Below are 22,827 nucleotides of genomic sequence, written 5' to 3' on the forward strand. Positions count from 1 at the left end.
GAGAGGAGAGGAGAGGGAGAGAGAGCTAGAAACATCAATGCCTCCTGCGTGCCTCCTACAGGGGATCAAGCCCACAACCCAGGCATGTGCCCTTGACCAGAAAAGAAACCACAAGCCAGCGCTCTATCCACTGAGCCGAACTGGCTAGGGCTCACTGGTTGGTTCTTGCATGTGCCCTGCCCTGAGATGGAACCCATAACCGTGACATAGCAGGACGACACTCTAGCCAACTGAGCTACCCTCTCAGGGCAAGAGTCATCTGATTTTATTCATTTATTTTTTGAAGTATTTTTGTTTGTTTGTTAATCCTCACCTAAAGACAGTTTCCCATTGATTTTTAGAGAGAGTGGAAGGGAGGGAGAGAAACAGAGAGAGAAACATCACCTACATAAGAGAGACATGTTGATTGGTTACCTCCGCGCATGCCCCAATGGGGCAGCTAGGGATCCAGGATGGAGCCTACAACTAAGGTACGTGCCCTTCACCGGAATCCAACCTGCAGTCTACAGGCTGACGCTGTATCCATTGAGCCAAACCGGCTAGGACTGAAGTATTTTTTTAAATACTAGTATATTGATTTCAGAGAGAAGAAGGGAGAGGGAGAAAGAGATAGAAAAACCAAAGATGAGAATCATCGATCATCTGCCTACTGTGCGCCCTCCACTGGAGATTGAGCCCGCAACCCAGGCCTGTAGCCTGACTGGGAATCCAACTCTGACCTCCTGGTTCATAGATTGATGCTTAACCTCTGAGCTACACCGGCTGGGCCAAGAGTCATTTAATTTTAGATAGCAATTTAAATAATGGTACCGATGAATAAATGTATTAACTATAGCATTTACTGTGTAGAAAGAGAAAAGAAGACAATCTTAGAGTGTTAGTCAGGGCAAGCTAACTGCTGTAACTACCAATCCCCAAACTCAGAAGTTTTGTGTTTGCTTATGTAACAGTTCAATACTGGCATCTGGAGGGTGACCTTCCATAAGGCCATTCAGCGGCCCAGGCTCCTTCCGTGTTGTGGCTCCATCATTCTTGGCGAGGAGAGAGAGGAGGGCCATGGGAAGCTTTCACTTTTTCTCACCCTCCATGGGACAGAGTTAGTCATGTGGTGGCCTCAGTGTAACAGAGGCTGAGAAATGTAGTTTAGTTGTGTGCCCAGGAGGAGGACCCACAAGGGACAGCATAGAGCCCAGCCGGGTGTGGCTCAGTGGTTGAGCTTTGACCCAGGAAGCAAGAGGTCATCCGTTAGATTCCCGGTCAGGGCACATGCCCGGGTTGCAGGCTCAGTCCCCAGTGTGGGGCATGCAGGAGGCAGCCATCAATGATACTCTCATCATTGATGTTTCTATCTCTCCCTTCCTCTCTGAAATCAATAAAAAAAATATTTTTTAAAAAGAAATGAGCTCTGACCGGTTTGGCTCAGCGAATAGAGCATCAGCCTGCGGACTGAAGGGTCCCAGGTTCGATTCCAGTCAAGGGCATGTACCTTGGTTGCAGGCACATCCCCAGTAGGGGGTGTGCAAGAGGCAGCTGATCGATGTTTCTCTCTCATCGATGTTTCTAACTCTCTATCCCTCTCCCTTCCTCTCTGTAAAAAATCAATAAAATAGCCAAAACCGGTTTGGCTCAATGGATAGAGCGTCAGCCTGCGGACTGAAAAGTCCCAGGTTCGATTCCGGTCAAGGGCACGTAACTTGGTTGCGGGCACATCCCCAGTGGGGGGTGTGCAAGAGGCAGCTGATCGATGTTTCTAACTCTCTGTCCCTCTTCCTTCCTCTCTGTAGAAAATCAATAAAATATATTTTTTAAAAAAATCAATAAAATATATTTTAAAAAAAAAGAAATGAAATCTCTTTTAAAAAAATTATAGAGACAGCACAGAGCCTTTAAGGGAGAAACCAGGAGAAAATGACATCGAGGGAGAAGATAGTTTGGAGAAGGGCTGACAAGAACAGTCCTGGGCACGAGAGAGGCAAGCAAGGTGCTGAGGTACAAAATGGAACCTGGGGGTGAGGCCTCCTTTGGTTTTGCGCCCCAAGACTCTCGCTTGTCTCCCGAGCCCCATCCTGGCAGGGTCTTGTCTGCAGAGGAAGCGACAGGAGAGGCTGGGAAGATGCCTGTGGCTTGGCATCGGTGCCCCCCGCCACCAAGCCCGCAGTTTCCCATGAAGAAATGGAAGCGGGCTGTGCTTGGACGGAACATGCCTGGAGTCGCAGTACAGGTTAGGGGCAGCTCCCCCCTTTTCCCTCTCAGAGGTGGAGCTCTGATCTGTCCACGACCTTAAAGGACCTCGGGAAGAGGGACGGGAAGGGAAATGGACATTTGTCGAGTTTTTACTCTGTGTCGCTGGCAGTTTCCTCACTTGATTCTCAGTTGAACCCACCAGGTAAGTATTACCCCATTTTACAGCAGAGTAAACTGAGGTGTAGAAAAAGGTAAAAAGGCACTTGGGATAAAAAAGGGTGAAATTAGGATCTGAACGCACTAAGCCCGGTTCTCCTAGGTACCATCAAAGAGGCTCGCCAGCCCTCACCCGGAGCACATGCTGACATCCGCGGCCTCGCACCCTGGGGCGCGCTGGGTGTGTGGAGAGAACAAGGCCTTTGGCTCCGAGGGGAGGACTTCTGAGTTATGCAAAGGAGAGCTCCCCTCAGAGTCTGGAAAGCAGACGAGATACTACACGCCAGGGGTCCTGAAGGCCGAGAGAGAGCGAGGACAAGAGGGAGCCCCAGGGAACTGGGAAGGGCTGATTGGGGCCCTCCTCCCCCTCCCCCGGCAGCTCCACCCCCAGCCTCAGAGCTCTCTGAACTTTGGATCTGAGCAGCTGAGCCAGCTCCAAGCTGTCATGGATCCCGAAGGTAAAGAAGCCCCCAGACCTCTCTCCCCTGCGTCCTGCGCCACCATCTCCCCCACCCTCTGCCCCTCTCCCCCTCCCAACTTATCTCAGTCCCTGATCGCTCCACCCCCACCAGAGACCGAGTCTCCTTTGGTCCATGGAGTGTCTTAACCTCCCCCGAATCCCTCCAACCTCTCTGGATCCCAAACGTTCCTTTCTGTTGGCCAGAGGCCTCCTCTCACCCTGCTTTCTCCGCTTCGTTGGGTCTCAAGGAGCTCTGGCGAAGAAAGGGGCTTCAGCCCCAGAAAAGGTGGGGGTGGCCTCAGGGGCCGTCTCCTGGGGGCTCTCGGACAGGTGGTGGGAGGCAGGGGAGGGGCTAGCTCTGGACTCTGCCCCTGGCTACAGCTGGAGAGGCCTGGAGCCAAGTCCTGTCCCATCCATCGGCCGCGGGTGGGGGAGGGGCTTGACTGCAGTGATCCCCTGCGGTGGGTGGGGGTGATGCCGCTAAATGCTGAATGAAGGGCGGGGGTTAGGGGGCCGGTTCTCGGGTCAGAAGGCTGCTGTTTGAAGCCAGGCCCCACGAGAAACAGGCTGTGACCTTGGGCCAGTCCCCTGACCTCTCAGCGCCTCCTTTCCTTGCATCTATAAGACAACAGTACACGTTTGTAAGGAGGACAGATGGCGGGTGCATGGAAGGGGCCCATCTGCGCGCTCTCTGAATCTCCACTGGGCTTCTTCCCCGCTCTGCCCTCCGCCCTGGTTGGCGGCTTCTGCTGGCCCTGCGTGCCCAGCCCCCTTGTGGTCGTGAAAGCAGCTCTTCTGGCCCCAAACAGCTCTTGGTGTAGAAAGGACCTCAGAGCAGAGCCTGGGTTCAAGTCCCATTCTACCAGCTGCCAGCTGTGTGACCTCGGGCACCGTGCTTAGCCTCGCTGTGCCCTGCTCATCATAAAGTGAAATCAGCGCCTTCCCGTGGGCTGTGGTGCGGATTGGGTGTGAGGCCTGCGCAGAGGCAGCCCTCGGTGGCCGTAGGCTGCTGATGCTGGTCCCTCATACCTGTCTCTGCAGCCCTGAGCCTCCTCAGCCTCCGCTGCATTTTTGGAAGCCCTGTATGTCCGCCTCCATCTGGACGTCTCCCTGCCATGCCAGCTCCATTGCTGCTCATGCCTCAACCCTCCTGCTTAGACTGGAAACCTCAGGGTCAGCTTTTACTGCTCACTGTCCTCGCACCCCAATACCCAGACAGTTGCCGTGTCCTGTGCACTTACCTCTGTGGTGTCACCTGCGCCTTTTCCCATTCTATTCCCCCCCTGGGCGTGGCCCGGTGGAGGCTTCCTGTCTCGCTGCCTTCACACATGTGACCACCCCTGACGTCTAACTCCAAAGGGCTGGCGCTGGGGTCACTGAGCCAAGGGAATTAAGCCAGGAGGGAGCAGACAAGTCAAGGGGGTGAGGCAAAGGCTGGAGAACAGGGCGGGGTGGAGTGGCGAGAACAGAGTTGGACAGAAGCAGATGGCAGGCTGGTGGGCAAAGGTGGAGGGGTCAGACTTGGCCGAGGTGCGAGCGGGCGGCCCAGCCCCAAGCCTGTGGATGCGGGTGCAGGTAGTGTGCCCTTTGCTCACAGCTCAGGAGGGTGCCCTCCTTACACTCCACCTGGCTCACTGCTTCTTGACCAGCATTGCAACAGCCTCCCACTTATCTCCTTCAGGAACCATAGGCACCATTACAACAGTTAAACTTCCAAGAGCGTTTTTAAAAAATATATTTTATTGATTTTTTACAGAGAGGAAGGGAGAGGGAGAACGAGTTAGAAACATAGATGAGAGAGAAACATCAATCAGCTGCCTCCCGCACACACCCTACTGGGTATGTGCCCGCAACCAAGGTACATGCCCTTGACCAGAATCGAACCTGGGACCTTTGAGTCCGCAGGCTGATGCTCTAGCCACTGAGCCAAACCAATTAGAGCACCAAGAGCATTTTTTTTTTTAAATATATATTTTATTGATTTTTTACAGAGAGGAAGGAAGAGGGATAGAGAGTTAGAAACATCGATGAGAGAGAAACATCAATCAGCTGCCTCCTGCACACTCCCCACTGGGAATTTGCCCGCAACCAAGGTACATGCCCTTGACCGGAATCGAACCTGGGACCCTTCAGTCCGCAGGCCGACGCTCTATCCACTGAGCCAAACCAGTCAGGGCAACCAAGAGCATTTTTGATGCTGTGACTTCTGATCAAAAGTTTTAGTGATTTCCCATGGCCTATTGAGCAAAACCCAAACTCCTTCCTGTTACTCCAGGCCTGCTCAGTCTGGCCCAGCCTACCACGCGGCCCTCTCTCTTGCTACCCTCTAATTGCTCTGAAATTCTGTAGATTATTGCACCATTTGTATACTGGGTAATCACATTTGGCCCTACGTGGAGGTGGTTTCTCTTCTCTAGAGAGAAAGGGGGAAAGAAAAGAGCATTGATCTAGAAGCTGCGGTGCAAACCAGCTTCTGTCTCCACCTGGTGTTTGCCAAATGGGTCACCAAAGCTGCCAGTGAGACAGCGGGGCGTGAGAGCACCCGGTCAGGCCTTGGCTCAGGCACTGAATGTGAATCACCGTATTCCCTCCTCTTTCAGCTCTGTGACTTCCTCGTGAAGTGACTCAGAGAGGTTAGCAAACTGCCTGACATTGCCCCACATGTGGTGGTGGAGCTCGGTTCAAACCCAGGCGTTTCTGACTCCCAGTCCAGGCTCTTGCTCCAACACCAGGGACAGAGCCCTGGAACCCTGATTGTGGCTTACGGAGCTCTGAATATTGATATAATAAACATATACCAAATTAAAATATGACGTACTGCTAGATTAAATGGCAGTATGGTGAGTGAAAGGTTCAAGTCGGTGGTGCGCGGGCAGGCTAAATAGCCATCTCAGATGGTGAATAAAGGAAAATTGAATTTATTTAACACGTTAAGCGCCCAGCCTGTTTTGTGTTCTGGACGGAGAGTATAGTGTTAGTCACCGGTGACTGACTGGGCAGTTAACGTGTTAAGGAAAAGGGATGGGGAATGAAGAGAGGGCTACACAGCACTGAGCCAAAGGGTGTTGGGCCCAGGATGGCAGCAAAAACACACTTAGGACAGTGAAACAAGGAAGGGCCTAGGACAGTGCCAGGGCCAGCCTGACAGGTTGAACTGAGCTGAGGTAGGGAGGTGGGAATTGAGAAAAGAAAGAAAGACAGGAAAGCGGGATCGGGAGGACTACAGGTCATCGAGAGACTGCAGCAAGTTTATTAACTGCATAATGCTTTTTATACACAAAACACTGAATAGGAGGTCTGTCAAGAGGAATATATTCTTTGTTCCTCTTAATCTCTAAGGGAGAGACAGAGCAGAAGGACAAATTCTCAGTACAGCAAATCTCAGTAAATAGTTACAGACTTCTTGGTAAGCTATGAAAGGTTGCTCTCATTCTACTGATAACCGCCATCCAAACAAGCCTGGGAAAACTGTGTGGGTAGGGGACAGCCTTGCTAGTCCCTTCAGGTGCAAGGACCTTGTCAGCTTACACGTGGTCTCCAACAGATCCCCCTTCTTTGTTTTTTAGGCGGAGTTCATGTAGTCTTATTTGTAGGGATCGGATGCTAGATCCGATGGTTCGGAAGCAAACTGGAAGCAAACAGACAATAGTTGATATCTGGATGGTGGACAAATGGTGGCACTTGTAGGTCCGACCCTCTCTGGTTTGGTCCTGGGTAACCTGCAGTGATGCGCAGCTGCTGACTGCTAGCATGGCAAGGCGTCGTCAGCATCTTCTATTTCTGGACTGTTTCTCCTCTTGTCTTCGTGGTTGGAGCAGACCTGTCAATTCCTCTCTGTTGCAGGAATCCACATAGTCTTGGAGTTGTTTTCTGAAAATATACAAACATATTCTCGACCAAAAGTTAATAAAGGAATCTTTTCTATAAATTTTACTTGGGATCCTTTTTATTTTTGCCCAAACAATTTTCCTTTGGCCTGTTTTGACACCATGTATGTTTTTCATTGGTGTCTTGCTGTTAGCATTACAAATGAAAATTAATTTTTTAAAGTAAAAATTTTCTAGATGTAATTTACTTACAGGATATTTTTCCTTACATGATATTCTTCCAGTATCCCCCCTTTTTTTTTGATTAATGGAGGGTTTTTGTTACTTTAAATTCCGTCTTAAAATTTTGCTATTGAATTTTAAGAAATATTTTGCCCTCCTTAGAGGTTAAAACCTTTATAACATTTAAAATATAGTTATTAATTTTTATTTGATAAGAATTTCTATGTAATTTCAAGTATATTAGATCTGTTAAATTTAAAAAGTTTTCCTTTAAGAAGAGAGAATAAATTTCTTTTATTACTCCGGGCCCTTGGAGCTTTCTAAGAATTATCTCTGTTAAAACCTTGAAATTTTAACATGGAAAAAACTATCAAATCTATATCTATATCTATATCTATATCTACATCTATATCTATATATGATTTAAAGATTATAATACCTTTTATAATTATTTTAAGATATTAATTAGATTTTAAACTAGTTTTTGTATAGAAAAATTTTGGTTGGGATTACAGAATTAATCCTCTTTTTTAATTAGACTAATAAGTAACTTATTTTAAATTTTTAATTATTATTAGAGAAAACATAATATTTTATTTTCTTAATAATTTTTTATACTTTAGATATTTAATTACTATAACTATATAATTTTTCCTAATTTAATTTGCACTTTGAACTTTTAAAGCTGGCAAATTAAACAGTAGTTCCTAGATTAATAATATTTTTATTTTCTTAATTAATTAATAGCTTTAATTCTGTCATCTAGGTTTTTTATGAGGAAATAAACTCAGATTATTAAACAAGTTTTTATCTTTTGATTAACAGGCCTAGCCTAGCCGCTTGACCTTTTAAAACGGCTATGATTTTTCTTTGCCTGGGGAAATTGAGTAGCAAGTCTGCAAGTATTCAAATGTAAAAATTGTCCTTAAAGAATGACTACTGGCAGGAACTGGTCTACCTGTCCTGCCGGGGGAAGGGCGTCTACCCTTCCTCTATTTACAAAAGGTATAGCCAGCCCTCACCTGGGCTATTTAGATTTTTATAATTAATATATTATCTATATTTTAACAATTTCTTTGAGATTCTAGAGTTAATTATAATTATTTTAAAGTATTTACTATGGATAAATTCTATAACAGAGACAAATTTACTTATTTTCTTGAAGGCCTTAAAAGTTAACTTTTTAACAAGGTTTATTAGCATTTTAAAAACTCTTTATTATGGAAATGCAAATCCTGCTGCTAGAACCTAGCCTGTGTCTTCTCCTTTTGGTTCCTTTATGCCATCTTTACTTTTTCATGGCGAGAAAGGAAACTTTAAATTAGCATACTGGGAGAGTGGGCTTCTATATTGGCTCTCCACGTGTCTCCCTTCCTCCACATCCTGCTTACTTCAGGAGAAGTTTAGTAACAGATCTGGCCGAATTTCTTTTCATGCTTAAAAGATAGACAGATCTTAAATTTTTTCTTTCTTTTTCTCTTTCCAAAGTAATAACTAATACCCAATTTGGCCAAGATTTGTATTTCCCTCTGAGTTCTTCTATAATTTTTAAATGAAACCTTAAGTAATCTTATTGCTGGAGAGCAGATAGCTCTGCCCTCTCCTGCCACCTTTGAATTTCTCTGTACCAGAGGCGGTTTTAGCAGTGGAGTTTCACTTATTACAGATTTTAAATTCCAAATACAAACTAAGATTTTAATTTGAATAAGAAACCACATTATTTTATGATCGCATAGATTTCAACATTTGCCTATAGAGGGCATTTTCCCTAGACTCTAGCTGTCCCATGCTTTACTCCCGACTATCAAAAAATTGCTCCTCCCTTACCTTAACGAGTGCACTCTTTATCCGGAGGAGTTCCTCACCGTCTGCTTCCCAAGTCCTCAGGTCCCTGTTCGGGCGCCAATTGCCAGGGCCAGCCTGACAGGTTGAACTGAGCTGAGGTAGGGAGGTGGGAATTGAGAAAAGAAAGAAAGACAGGAAAGCGGGATCGGGAGGACTACAGGTCATCGAGAGACTGCAGCAAGTTTATTAACTGCGTAATGCTTTTTATACACAAAACACTGAATAGGAGGTCTGTCAAGAGGAATGTATTCTTTGTTCCTCTTTTTTTTTTTTTTTTTTTTATATATATTTTATTGATTTTTTTACAGAGAGGAAGGGAGAGGGATAGAGAGTTAGAAACATCGATGAGAGAGAAACATCGATCAGCTGCCTCCTGCATGCCCCCCACTGGGGATGTGCCCGCAACCAAGGCACATGCCCTTGACCGGAATCGAACCTGGGACCCTTCAGTCTGCAGGCCGACGCTCTATCCACCGAGCCAAACCGGCCAGGGCTTCTTTGTTCCTCTTAATCTCTAAGGGAGAGACAGAGCAGAAGGACAAATTCTCAGTACAGCAAATCTCAGTAAATAGTTACAGACTTCTTGGTAAGCTATGAAAGGTTGCTCTCATTCTACTGATAACCGCCATCCAAACAAGCCTGGGAAAACTGTGTGGGTAGGGGACAGCCTTGCTAGTCCCTTCAGGTGCAAGGACCTTGTCAGCTTACACCCGGTCTCCAACAGGACAGTTTGCCAACCACTGGGATAGGGGCTTAATCACAAGGAACAACAACAGCCTGTAATTATTGAAATCGAGAGTCTAGGTCAGTGGTCGGCAAACTCATTAGTCAACAGAGCGGCAAACCACAGCTCGCGAGCCACAGTTTGCCGACCACTGGCCTAGGAGAAGTAACAGGAGCGCCCAGGCTGGGCTGCTTTGGCTCACTGGGAGGTCAGAGAAAAGGGGGCCTTGGAGACAGGTTCATGGGTTAGCCCGGGACGAGCTGCCACTGCCCATTGCTCCCCTGGTTGCAAGTCTCATGGGGTCCCTGAGAGGTTGGGGGATCCGTGCCTTTGGGGGAATGGCATGGGAGTGCTCCTTGGAGGGAGAGCAGGCACTGGGTCCTTTGTCCTGAGCATATTTATCACTTTCTTGCAGGTGGAAATCTTAGGGAAGGTCCAGGGGAGGGTCGTAATAGAATATTCATCAGCTTCCCAGCTGTGCTCTTTCAGGGTCACGGTCTCCACTGATTGGTTGGTGCCAGAGCAGGGGTCATTAGTCAATGCAGCTGGTGCCCAGGCAGCCTGGCATCACTTGTCTGGTTTTGCTGCTTTTCTGGGCCTGGAGCTGAAACACAACTGAGGCCTAGATGTTATCTTAGGGAGGAAAAGGTCAGGGGGTCTAACCTGCATGACCAATGATAAGCTAGGGGAGGGCAGGTTACCTGGGGCGAGGTCCTTGTTTTCCCAGTTTTGCCCCTTGCTGGGCACCCAGAGTTTTCTGCCCTGGTGAGTTTCTGTACCTGCCCATCGTCCTTGCTCTGCTCAGGTCTGTCTGTCAGTGAGGTGGGGTAAGTGAGGGGACTCGAGCCCGCCTGCCTTGGGCGGATGTTCCTGATAGCACACTTCCCAGCTGTGTGAACTTTGGGCTAGTTACTTGCCCTTGCTGTGCCTCAGTTTCCTGATCTGTAAAATGGGGATAATAATAGTATTCCCATAGGGTTGTTGTGAGGATTAAATGTGTTAATATATATGAAATGCTTGACATAGTGCCTGGGAAGGACAGTAAAAGTGTTGACTGTTATTACTATACATTATGTCATTCCGGAATTGATTATAGACCAGTGGTAGTAGGCCCCAGAGTTTAAGAAAAATTTATGAAGGCAAAAACTTTAAAATTGACAACTTCTATCTACATGAATTTCCCCCTGTGAATCGGGGAAACCATCATCACCTGGTTTTAGCTGGAAGACTTTGTCAGCCTCTTGTAACACCACCTTTGCTGCAAACACAGGCCACATCGTTCCCCATACAATTCGGAACATAGACTTGTTATATTCATTTTCGGCCCATTGGCACAGCCTCCCTTATGCCCACCACCAGTCACAAGGAAGGGAAGGTGAGGGATGGCAGTTCTGATTCTGGCGAGGAGCCACTGTCTAGTCAGGGCAACCTGGAAGCACAGACAAGACCAGCAAAATGCCAGTGAGGAAAAGCTCCACGTATCATGCCAGAACCCACGTTTATCTGCACCCTTTCCTGTGAAGTGTAGAGAAAGATGCAGGAAATACCCCTCAGAAACAGACACCAATGTTTTTAAAACTTCAGTTCTCTTTTTTAAATTATTATTTTTAAAATTGATTTTATTTTTAATTTTTTTTATTTTTAAATATATTTTATTGATTTTTCACAGAGAGGAAGGGAGAGGGATAGAGTCAGAAACATCGATGAGAGAGAAACATCGATCAGCTGCCTCCTGCACACTCCCCACTGGGGATGTGCCCGCAACCCAGGTACATGCCCATGACCGGAATCGAACCCGGGACCCTTCAGTCTGCAGGCCGACGCTCCATCCACTGAGCCAAACTGGTCAGGGCTTAAAATTGATTTTAGAGAGAGGAAGGGAGGGAGGGAGAGAAGAGGGGGCGGGGAGAGAAATATCGATAGGCTGCCAGTCCCCTAAGCCCCCACCCCCGCCCTCCCCGCAGGTGCCCAGACCAGGGACCACGCCGCCCCTTGATGCAGGGAGGACCCTCCAAGCACCTGAGCCACAGGGGCGGGGCCAGAGATGCCAGTTTTAATAAAACTCTGGAAAACCAATTAAAAAGGTATCACGTTGAGCCCTAGCTGGTTTGGCTCAGTGGATAGAGTGTCGGCCTGCAGACTGAAGGGTCCCAGGTTTGATTCCGGTCAAGGGCATGTACCTTGGTTGTGGGCACATCCCCAGTAGGGGGTGTGCAGGAGGCAGCTGATCGATGTTTCTCTCTCATCGATGTTTCTAACTCTCTATCCCTCTCCCTTGCTCTCTGTAAAAAAGCAATAAAATATATTAAAAAAAAAAACTTTAAAAATAAATAAATAAATAAATAAATAAATAAATAAATAAATAAATAAAAAGGTATCACGTTGAGAGAGCAAAAATGAAACAATACTCTGAAGGTCAGGCATCTTGAGAGAACTCTTAGCACCACCGCGAGGGCAGAGAGCAGGGCGGGCCTTGGGGGGTGGAGGAGCGGGGGTGGGGGCTGGGGGGCGAGCAGCGTCCCCGTCCCCTGCCAGCTGCTGCGGCTGTGGGCTTCTTTTACTCACAGCTGCGCATTCATAGAGCCTGCATTTGCAAAGGAATCCCTTTTGTTGGAAACGCATGGGAGTCAGGGCCTGAAGGAAACTCTTGCCAGGCGTGTTTATTTCTCACAAATGGAACGTGGAGCCGGGCATCTGCCTCTGCAGCAGGCGGTCAGAAGAACTGATCTTGGAGGAAGGGGCGGGCGGGAAACCCCAGGGCTTAGAGAAGGAAGGGCTGGTGCACCTGGTCGTTTCCAGCTCTGCCCTTTAGTAACTGCCTCCTTGTTTCTGAGCCTCATTCTCCATCTATGAATACGGTGATCTCCACCTTGAAAAACCGCGAGCAGGACTTGTGACAGCGCGTAGCAAGTGCTGGCACCTAGCAGGCACCATGGGTGGCAGCTCTCCTTCTCGTCCTGCGGGTCAGGATCTCCCATCTCTGCCGCGAGTTAGAATTATGTCACCACATTCCAGACCCGTTACATCAGATTTTCTGGGGTTGGGGTCCAGCATCTTGCAAAGCTCCCCAGACAGTTCCATTGTGGAGCCTGGGTTTTGAACCACTGCTCTGCCCCGCTTGACCCTGTCTCAAATGAGGGGTCTCTCTCTCTCTCCAACTTTTTTATTATAATGTCAAACATTCACATGAATAGACAGAAAAATCTGATGAACCCTCATGTACCCATCATCCAGCCTCAACAACCATCAGCTTGTGGCCAGTGCAGTCCCATCTACACACCCCTTCTACTTTCTGCCTTCCAGGTCACCTTAAAGCAAAACCAGCTCTCTGACTGACCAGCGTGGCTCACTGGTTGAGCATCGACCTATGAACCAGGAGGTCATGGCTCCATTCCTGCTCAGGGCACAGGCCCGGGTTGTTAACATTAAATTATCTTAATGTTATCAATAAAATATATATATATATATATATATATATATATATATATATATACACATATATATATATATAATCAGCTCTTAAACATTAACTTCTCAGCATGTATTTTCTAAAATATAATGAATGACTTTTCTTTTTTTAAAAAAATATTTTTATTAATTTCAGAGAGGGAGGGAGAGACAGAAACATCAATGATGAGAGAGAATTATTGATTGGCTGCTTCCTGCATGCCCTCTACTGGGGATCAAGCCCAGAAACCCGACATGTGCCCTGAGGGAACAGTGACCTTCCGGCCCACAGGTTGAAGCTTAACCATTGAGCAACACTGGCTGGGCTTTAAATGGATATATATGTGTGTTTTTATTGATTTTGGAGAGAGTGGAAGGGCGAGGAATAGAGAGAAACATCGATTGGATGCCTCCTGCATGCTCCCCCCCCCCCATGGGGATCAAGCCCCACAACCTGGGCATGTGCCCTGACCAAGAATTGATCTGGTGACCTCTTGGTACATGGGTCAATGCTCAACCACCAAGCCACACCAGCCAGGCATGACTTCTTTTTATTACAATCACAATGCAATTATCACAACTAAAATTTAAAAATTCTCTTAATGTTATCAAATATCCAGACAGTGTTCAGATTTTCAATTGTTTCATAAATGTCCTAATTTAGTTTCAATTTGTATGTTTGAATTCAGTTACAAATAAGATCAATACACTGTGATTGATTAGTATGTGTTTTAAGATTATTTAATCTCTTCTTTCCTTGCAATGCATTTGCTGAAGAAATTGGGTTATCCTCTGGTAGGGTTGTCTCTGGTCTGAATCTTGCTGGTGGCAACCCTGTGGGACACTTTCATATGTTCCTCTGTCCAGTGGTTGCACCTAGAAGTCTGATCTGTCTTGCGGAGAGCTCTGCCTGGGTGGCGGTGTGCTGTCCCTCGGGAGCTCTATGTTGGCTTTTGGTGCTCAGTTCCTGGCAGCACCGGTTCTCAGGGGTTGCAGAATGGTTCCTGCTTCCCGCAGAGCATGGGTTCTTATTTGGTTAAGCAGACAACTCAGTGATGTTTATAACTTGGCCAAGTTGTACAGCCATCGCCAGCATTTCCGCCATCCCCGAAGATCTCATGTCGCTGAGTGCATTCCCAGCTCCAGTGCATTCCAGTCCCATCCTCCACCCCACCCTCCTCCTCCCTGAACATCTCTGGGTGCCAGTTTTCAGCTGCCAGGACAGGAACGAGGCTTCTGAAGCCGTCCCTCTCTCCATTTGCCTCCTCCGGCCATTTCATCTACACGGAGGCATGCAGTGTGTGGTCTGTGTGCATATCAGTTTTTACCCTCATGTGCATCTGGGTCACAGGGGAGCGCTTCTAAACCTGCCTGGGAACCACCCCCAAAGATTCGGATGCAGGTGGTCTGCAATGGGCCTGCGAGGCCACGGGTCTGGGAAGCCCCCAGGTGACCCCAGTGGGCAGCGGTGGAGGCCCTGCTTCCTCAGCCTCTGTGAAGGGGTGTCCACACCCACTGCCTGCTCTCCTCACCTCCACACACGCTTGACCACGACCACATGGTTCCTGCCCAACCACACGGAACCAAAACTCTGCAAAGGCCTTCCCGCTGCTGAGCCCACCCCACTCAGCCTTCCTTCTTCTGTTCACACCCTACTTCTCCCCACCCCTCTCTTGTTAATCCTCACCTGAGGATATTTTTTCCATTGCTTTTCAGAGAGATTGGAAGGAGAGAGAGAGAGAGAGAGAGAGAGAGAGAGAGAGAGAGAGAGTTAAGACCCAGCAACTGGCTGCCTTCTGCATGCACCCTGACTGAGGGTGTGGGCTGACACTCTAACCACTGAGAACATGGCCAGGGCCACACCCTGCTTCTTGAAATCCAGGCACCCCTCCCAGGGCCTCCTCTTCTTCTCTGACCAGGTGCTCTTACCCTCCCCCGCACCCACCCTGCTCAGTCGCCAACCATGTACACTGGCGGCTCCAAAGTTCCCATTCCTCATCCCCGTAGCTCTTCTGAGCTCCAGAACCGCTCTCCTACCCACCATCGGGGACAGCCATACACATTTCCTGCTGGCATCTCAACCTTGGCATCTGCAAAACCAAAGTCATTCTCGCGTCTCTCCCCCGCCCCGCCCGCAACTCTGCTGCTTATAGGCCGGTCACCAGGGCGGCAATGCTTGTTTCTGTACTTGCAGAGGGATGCTGTGGGGTGGTGAGGCCCAGTGAGAGCAGAGGGCTGTGGGCCCTGGCGGCCACACACAGGCAGAGCTGGCTGCTGTCTTCCGCGGTCCCATCCTCCACCCCACCCTGCTCCTCCCTGAACAGCTCTGGGTGCCAGTTTTCAGCTGCCAGGACAGGAACGAGGCTTCTATCTTATTAGCTGCTCATCCTGCACATCCCACCTCAGGAACAGCGCCCACCTTCGCCCCTGCCTGCTAGTCCCGCGGTGACAGCCAGATTCATCTTGTCTGGCCCATTGCTTCAGCCTCCTTTGCCCCCAACCCACCTCCAGTTGATGGCTGAGGTGACCTTCTAGAAAAAGTCACAACCATGTCATTCCCTTGCTTACAATTCTGTTATGGCTCCTGCCATCTATCCAGACTCCAGTTAGTTTAGTCCTTTTTCTCTCTGGCCTCAACTCCCACCATTTCTCCTGCAAACCCTACTCAGCCGTCCTTCCCGTCTTTCTCTATTTTCTTGCTTCTGAGCCTTGAACACCTGCGCTTTCAGCCTGAACTATCTTGCCCTCCCTCCTCACCACCCGACACCTCTGCTTGGCAAACATTACTCATCCTTCAAGGCCACTAGAACTACCGTCCCATCCGCAGGGACACTTAGTCATTTCTGCCTCCCCACTCCTACCACCCTTGGTAAATGCTTCAGTCATTCCTTCAGCAAACACGTCTACCATGTGCCAGACAGTGTTCCCGAGCACTTTGCAAATATTAACTCACTTAATTGTTATAACCACTCTATGAGGGGGTTATTAGCGCCATCGCTCTTACGGATGAGGAGCCTAAGGCCCCAGAGAGGGTGGGCCACTTGCCCCCTATCACTTAGCTGAAGGAGGCAGAGCCCGCCCTGAAGCCCAGGCCGTGAGGCTCCAGAGCCTGGACTCTGATTCATTCCACCGTGTGGCCTCTCTGCTTGGATGAGTGTCATTGAACACTTAGTATTAAGCTAAGTGACAGAAAACTCCCAATGTCGGGCTGTGTTTGCCCAATCAAAGCAGCGCATTCATCTGGTTCGCTGTGCCAGGCATTTGCGACACAGCCAGAAACTCTGGAAAGACATACCTTTGCCCCCAGAGAGGAAACAAGGTTAGAGTGAGGTGATAGGGAAGGAACAAGGAGCGGAGTGAGCATGTGGCCTGATTCCGGGGTCTGAGAGCCCCCTGCAGAGGAGTGATAGGACCTGAAAGAGGAGTGAGAGGTGGAAGGGGAGTTGAAGGGGGAGGGTAACAGAAGGGGCTTCCAGGCAGAGGCACAACCTGGAATAGCATAGGCTAAGGCCTGAAAGCTAAGAGAAACAGCTGCCCACTCTGTCATCTCCAGTTAGTACCTGGCACTGACCAGTTGCTCAATAAAGATTTGTCAAAAGAATATATTAAAAATGCAAAGAAGTCAAGAAAGCTAAAGATGATACAATGAAAGTGGGGAGTTTTTAAAAATATGTATGTTTTTATTGATTTTAGAAAGAGAGGAAGGGAGAGCCAGAGAGAGATAAACATAGATTGGCTGCCTCCATGTGCCCTGACAAAGAATAGAACCCGTGACCTCTTGGTGCATGGGACAATGGTCAACCAACTGAGCCACACCGGCCAGGGTGGGTTTTTTTATTGTTAATCCTCACCTGAGGATATTTTTCCCATTGATTTTTATTTTTATTTATTTATTTTTTATTAATTTTAGAGAGAGAGATAGAAACATCAATGATGAGAGAGAATCATTGATCGGCTGCCTCCTGCACACCCCCCACTGGGGATCAAGCCCACAACCCGGGTATGGCCCTTGACTGGAATCGAACCTGGGACCCTTCAGTCCACAGACCAATGTTCTATCCACTAAGCCAAACCGGCTAGGGCTCCCATTGATTTTTAAAGAGAGTAGGAGGGAGGGAGGGGGGGAGGGAAGGAGAGAGAGAGAAAAACATTGATGTGAGAGACACATCGATTGGTAACCTCCCTGCATGTGCCCCAATCAGGGCCGGGGATCAAACCTGCAACCCAAGTACGTGCCCTTGACCAGTAATTGAACCGCTGACCCTTCAGTGCATGGACCAGCGCTCCAACCATTGAGCCACACCGGCCAGGGTGAAAGTGGGGTTTTAAACAGGCGAGTGATCCACTCAAATTTAGTTGTTTATTGTTTTACTTTAAAGTCAGGTTTAATGAGGTATAATTATGGACAGTAAAATTTTCCCTTTTCTCTGTGAAGTTCTATGCGGCTAATGAAGGCATCAGTCATGTAGCCACCATCGCAGACAAGATCTAGAATAGTTCAATCACATCCAAAACTCCTTGGTGCTGCCCCTTCCTGGCCAGCCCCTCCCCACCCGGAGGCAAACATCCGTCTCCTCTCTGTGGTTATGGGTTTGCCATTTCCAGAATGTCATATGGATGACTCAGGTAGAATGCAGCCCTTAGAATTGGCCTCTCTACTTAGAACTACACACTTGAGATGTGCCCCTGTTGCGTGTCTCCGTGGCTGGTTCCCTTCTCATTGCTGAATAGAGTTCCACCATATAGATGAATCAGTTTGTGCAGATGCACCATTTGTTTAGCTGATACTCGCCAGCTGAAGAATTCATATTCGCTTTAAAAAGCAAATATCACTGCACTGAGTCCAGTGGAATGCTGGCCCTGCCTCTCTGCTGTTTGTCCCAGGCCTTTGCCTGGTGGCACTGGTGCCAACACAGGAGATGGGGACTGTGTTGTTGTCCCTTGTACTGACTTTGTTCCCAGCACCCAGCCAGGGCACAGCTGGCTCTGAGTGAGGCATGGAAGCCACTTGGCACAGCCGTGGGAGAGAATGTGGGGAAGGAGGCCTAGGTTCAATTACAGGCCAGTGGCTGAGGGTAGGGGTGAGGGGTGAAGATCAGGTACGTGGCTTTGGGGAAGAAGAGCCCACTTCTGAGAGTAGAGCAAGCCAGAGTGTATGGCGTTACTTCAACTTGGAGCAAAAGTGCGGTAACAAAACCCAACCCAACCCATCCCAATCCAACACCCTCACAGGCTATCATCCAGTTGTCTTCCCTTCTCCTGAGCTTCTTTGAGGCTGCAGATCTTCTCTTGGCCAACAGAGGGGGATGATGCCCCATGCCTGAGCCTCCTCTGCTCTCATCCCATTCATTCAACAAGCGGGAGGGCACAGCAGGAAGGACCTTACAGACCAACCACCGTGTCCATAACTATTATTTTACAGGCAAAGGACTCAGCCACTCCTGAAGCTATGTCCCACAGAGAGGGAGCTCAAACCCAGTTTCCCCGTGTACAGCCTCCTTGTACAGCTTCCATCTCTAGAAAAATGACAGTTTATTGAAACATCAGGTGTGGGAGGGGTCTCCAAGCCAGAGGGCGAAGTCAGAGGGACAGCCGCCACGACCACAATGCCTGGCTGGTCTGACTCCGCTGCCACTTTGTGTGGACCTCAGCCTATTTGCCTTTCCTCTCTGTTCCTGTCTCCACCTAGAAAAAGCTGAACTTCCAGCTTTAAACATTGTGCTGGGAGAAGCCTGGATGAAAGACACACAGCTCATCTTTTACTGGGGGCTTCCAGGGGACTGGAAGGCAGCAGGTGACTGAGATGCTGTTCACTCCGCTCCTGGCTGGTCCATAGCTGCTGATCCAGCACTAAGGGTGCCAGAAAAGATACAGGACATGGTCAACATGTGCATTTCAGATAACGAACAGATATATTTAAAAAATTTTAACCTACATACTTCAGAGAGAAAGAGAGAGAGAGAGAGAGAGAAACATCGATGTACTGCGCCACCCATTTATGCATTCTTTGGCTGACTCTGACATGTGCCCTGACCAGGGACTGAACCGAAACCTTGGCTCACTGGGACAATGCTCTAACCAACTGAGCTACCCGGCCAGGGCACCAACAGATACTTTAAAGTAAATGTATGTTCTAAATATCACCTAGGATATATTTATACTAAAACATCTTTGATTGATGTTTGTCAGAAATTTAAATTTAACTAGGTGATGTGTATTTAATTTGCTCAATCCTGCCACCCTGACCAGTCCACAGGGTCCTCCCAGCCCCTCTCCCAGGACCCCCAGATCTTCACCCTGGTTGGCGAGTGCCCAATTTTGCTGGTTGTTAAATAGAATTGACCCTTGAACAACACAGTTTTGAACTGCACGGCCCCCTTACATGCATTTTTTTTTTTTCTGATAAAGTACTGTTTTTGAGCCATGGTTGGGATGCATGGATCTGTAGTGTTTTATACAGGTGACTTGAGCATCTGTGAATGTTGGTATCAGTGGGAGGGGGAGGGTCCCGGAAGCAATCCCCCATCCATACTGAGGGATAACTGAAGTTTTGGGGAGTCAAAGGCTATATGGGAGCCCTGGCAGGTGTGGCTCAGTTGATTGGGCATCATCCCGTGCACCATAAGGTTGCTGGTTCAATTCCTGGTCCGGGCACATGCCAGGGTTTCGGCCTTGATTCCTGGGTAGGGGGCGTGCAAGGACACAGTCCATCCATGTTCTGCTCTCACATTGATGTTTCTCTTCCTCTCTCTCTAAAAATCAATAAAAATATTATTTATTTATTTAAAAAGGTGTTTTTTTATTGATTTCAGAGAAGAAGGCAGAGGAAGAGAGAGGTAGAAACATCAATGATGAGAGAGAATCATTCATTGGCTGCCTCTTGCACGCCCACACTGGGGATCGAGCCTGCAACCCGGGCATGTGCCCTGGCGGGGAATCAAACCATGACCTCCTGGTTCATAGGTCAGAGCTCAATCACTGAGTCACGCAGGCTGAGCAATAAAAACATTTTTTAAAAAAGCTACATAGGAATGTTCAATTGCTCGGGGGTTGCTGTCCCTCACCCCTGCATTGCTCAAGAGTCCATGTGTTTTGATAATCACCCTTGGCCATAGGAGAGGCAGCCAAACTACAACGCTGTTCTCTTTCCCTCCCAGGCTTGGCGCTCCTGCTGCCCCCTGCCACGCTGGCCTCCCTGGCCGACAGCTGGCTCCGCGAGGACTGCCCGGGCTTTAACCACGCGGCCGTGGCCACAGGGGCAGCCCCCTCGCAGGCGGCGCTGTGGGCCAAGTCCCCGGGCATCCTGGCTGGGAGGCCTTTCTTCGATGCCGTCTTTGCCCAGGTCAACTGCCAGGTCTCCTGGCTCCTCCCTGAGGGATCCAAGCTGGTGCCTGTGGCCAAGGTGGCCGAGGTCCGCGGCCCCGCGCACGGCCTCCTGCTGGGGGAGCGGCCGGCCCTGAATGCGCTGGCCCGCTGCAGCGGGGTGGCCAGCGCGGCGGCTGCGGCCGTGGCGGCCGCCAGGAGCGCGGGCTGGGCCGGGCAGGTGGCAGGCACGCGGAAGACCACGCCCGGCTTCCGGCTGGCGGAGAAGTACGGGCTCCTCGTGGGCGGGGCCGCCTCTCACCGCTACGACCTGGGCGGGCTGGTGATGGTGAAGGACAACCACGTGGTGGCCGCCGGCGGAGTGGGGAAGGTGACGTCACAGCCCGCCCTGCCGGGCCCTCCCCTCGCAGCCCTTCCCCGCAGGCGGGAGGGGATGAGACCCTGCACCCCGCAGGCGCTCCCTCTGTAAAGGAGGGCTTGCATGTGCTTCTCTACAAGCGTCCGGCTTGGCAGGATGTTCAAGAGCAAAGGACCAGTGTGGGGAGCCAGTGTACATGGCTCTCCAACCTTGGGTCCCTGACCCCATCTCCCACTTGTGAAAGGTTCTTTTTTTCTTATTTTTATCCTCACCCGAGGATATTTTTCCATTGATTTTCAGGGAGAGTGGGAAAGAGAGGGAAAGACAGAGAGAAAGAAACATCGATGTGAGAAAAACACATCCAGGGCCCCGGAGCAACCAAGACAACGTGCCTTGAACCGGAATCGAACCGATTCCTGAACCAGAATGGAACCTGCGACCCTTTGGTCCTCAGGCCGAGGTTCTAGCCACTGAGCAAACCCACCAGGGCTATGGCAAGGTTCTTAAAGAGCCCTTCCAGTTTAATGCTCTGAGTCAAATGGAACTCATCCAAATGCCAAATATTGCTGATATTTGGGCTTTTTTTTTTTTGGACCCACAAGAGTGACCATTTCATGTGGTTTCGCCTAATACGAAAGAAACCATCCCGATGCCCTGTTTCCTCATTAACCCCAAGCTTGCTGTCCACCTGGGACCTTTGCCTGCCAGTCCCAGCCCCGTGTGCCCCTAACACCACCCCCTGTCACTCTCACCCTGGCCTGGCAGGCGGTGAGGCGGGCCCATCAGGTGGCCAACTTCACCCTGAAGGTGGAGGTGGAGTGCAGCAGCCTGCAGGAGGCTCTGGAGGCGGCAGAGGCAGGAGCAGACCTCGTGTTGCTGGACAACTTCAGGCCGGAGGTGAGTGGGGTCGGCTTCTGGGAAGGGCCACGTTAGGGGCTGTCACCTCCCCTCGGCTTGTGTCCCGCAGGAGCTGCACCCCACGGCTGAAGCACTGAAGGCCCGGTTCCCGCGTGTGGGCGTGGAGGCCAGCGGGGGCATCACGCTGGGCAATCTGCCTCAGTTCTGTGGGCCGCACATCGATGTCATCTCTTTGGGGATGCTGACCCAGGCGGCCCCAGCTCTGGATTTCTCCCTAAAGCTGTTTGCCGAGGGGGCCACTCCAGTGCCCCATGCCCGCCGGTCCTAACACCGAAGAGGATGACACTGGCAGTGGGATAACATGGTTTCTTGGGACTTTACCTCTGCTCACCTCAGTTTCCTAATCTGTAAAATGGGTCTAATAAATGACCAACCTTGTACATTTCTTTGGGCAGTAGTTAACACATGGTAAGCGCTCAGGAAATACTAGAAATTGCCAGAGTTGTCTTCTCTGCTATGCACTTTTTTCACACACTGCCTCGCCAGTCAAGTTGTGTCTCTAATCAGCAGTGTCTGATGGCCACTGTCAACCAGGCACCGGCCATCCCGTAGCTGTTGGGGCCTGTACATGCAGGTTATAGATAAAACTTGATCATCTCTGTTGAAATAAGTCCCAAAGAGCCCTTTCTACAGAATAAAGGAGAAGTGGTGAGTGGTAACCAAGCATTGGTCATAGTTTGAGCGACACTGTTCTTTCTGAGTGACAGTATGTGTTTTGCAATGAATGACGTCTTAGTTCGAGGACATGTGGCATCGGGCATGATGTTTGGCTGGAACATTCCACTTGGTTGATGCTCTAGTTGTAGGTTACTGTCTTTGCCTTTCATCTCTGGCTGCTTTTGCCGCCTCTTTGGTGGAGGTGAGAACCTGTCCATTCCTCGCTTCCTGGGTCCCCAGCAGACTTCACCGTGCATCTTCCCCAAGGTGAAGGCTCTGCGTGGTGCGATCCGCCTTTCCGGGCCTGGTTCCATGGGCCGTCAGCTGGGAGAGGTCGGTCGGTCGGTAGAGCAATGGAGCCGGGGCAAAGGTGTGCTGAGGGCGTGAGGGATGGGGCGGGGTGTGTACATGTTCAGAGGGCTCGTTTCCTTCCATGCACAGTCAGGACCAGGGGTCTAAGCAGGGAGTCTGAATCCTGCTCCCCAAACACACACCTGAGGTCTCGCTCACCTGTGCGGCCGCCCCTCCCCAAGCCCCAGCCCAGGCTCATCTCTCTCAAACCTTCTGGGTGGCTCTGTGAGGAACCGGGACACGAGGGCTCCCTAGGATGAAGGTGGCCCCTGAGGTGACTCCTCCCAGAGGGTTC

At 49.6% G+C, this 22,827-nt stretch overlaps 1 protein-coding gene across 2 annotated transcripts; it reads left to right on the forward strand.

Moving 5' to 3' along the window:
* Positions 1 to 2,637: 2,637 nt before the first annotated feature.
* Positions 2,638 to 22,196, forward strand: QPRT (quinolinate phosphoribosyltransferase). 2 transcript variants are annotated; one of them, XM_080679207.1, is made up of 4 exons: positions 2,638 to 2,858; positions 20,083 to 20,618; positions 21,372 to 21,503; positions 21,574 to 22,196. In XM_080679207.1, the coding sequence occupies exons 1-4, from the start codon at positions 2,846 to 2,848 to the stop codon at positions 21,790 to 21,792; spliced, it is 900 nt and encodes a 299-aa protein (XP_080535333.1). In that variant the 5' UTR covers positions 2,638 to 2,845; the 3' UTR covers positions 21,793 to 22,196. The 2 variants fall into 2 exon arrangements, with proteins under 2 accessions (XP_080535333.1, XP_080535334.1); XM_080679208.1 differs by having other exon boundaries at positions 2,733 to 2,858; positions 20,083 to 20,267; positions 21,574 to 22,185.
* Positions 22,197 to 22,827: the final 631 nt, after the last annotated feature.

Source organism: Plecotus auritus (assembly GCF_963455305.1).
Source record: "Plecotus auritus genome assembly, chromosome: 7".
NCBI lineage: Eukaryota > Metazoa > Chordata > Mammalia > Chiroptera > Vespertilionidae > Plecotus > Plecotus auritus.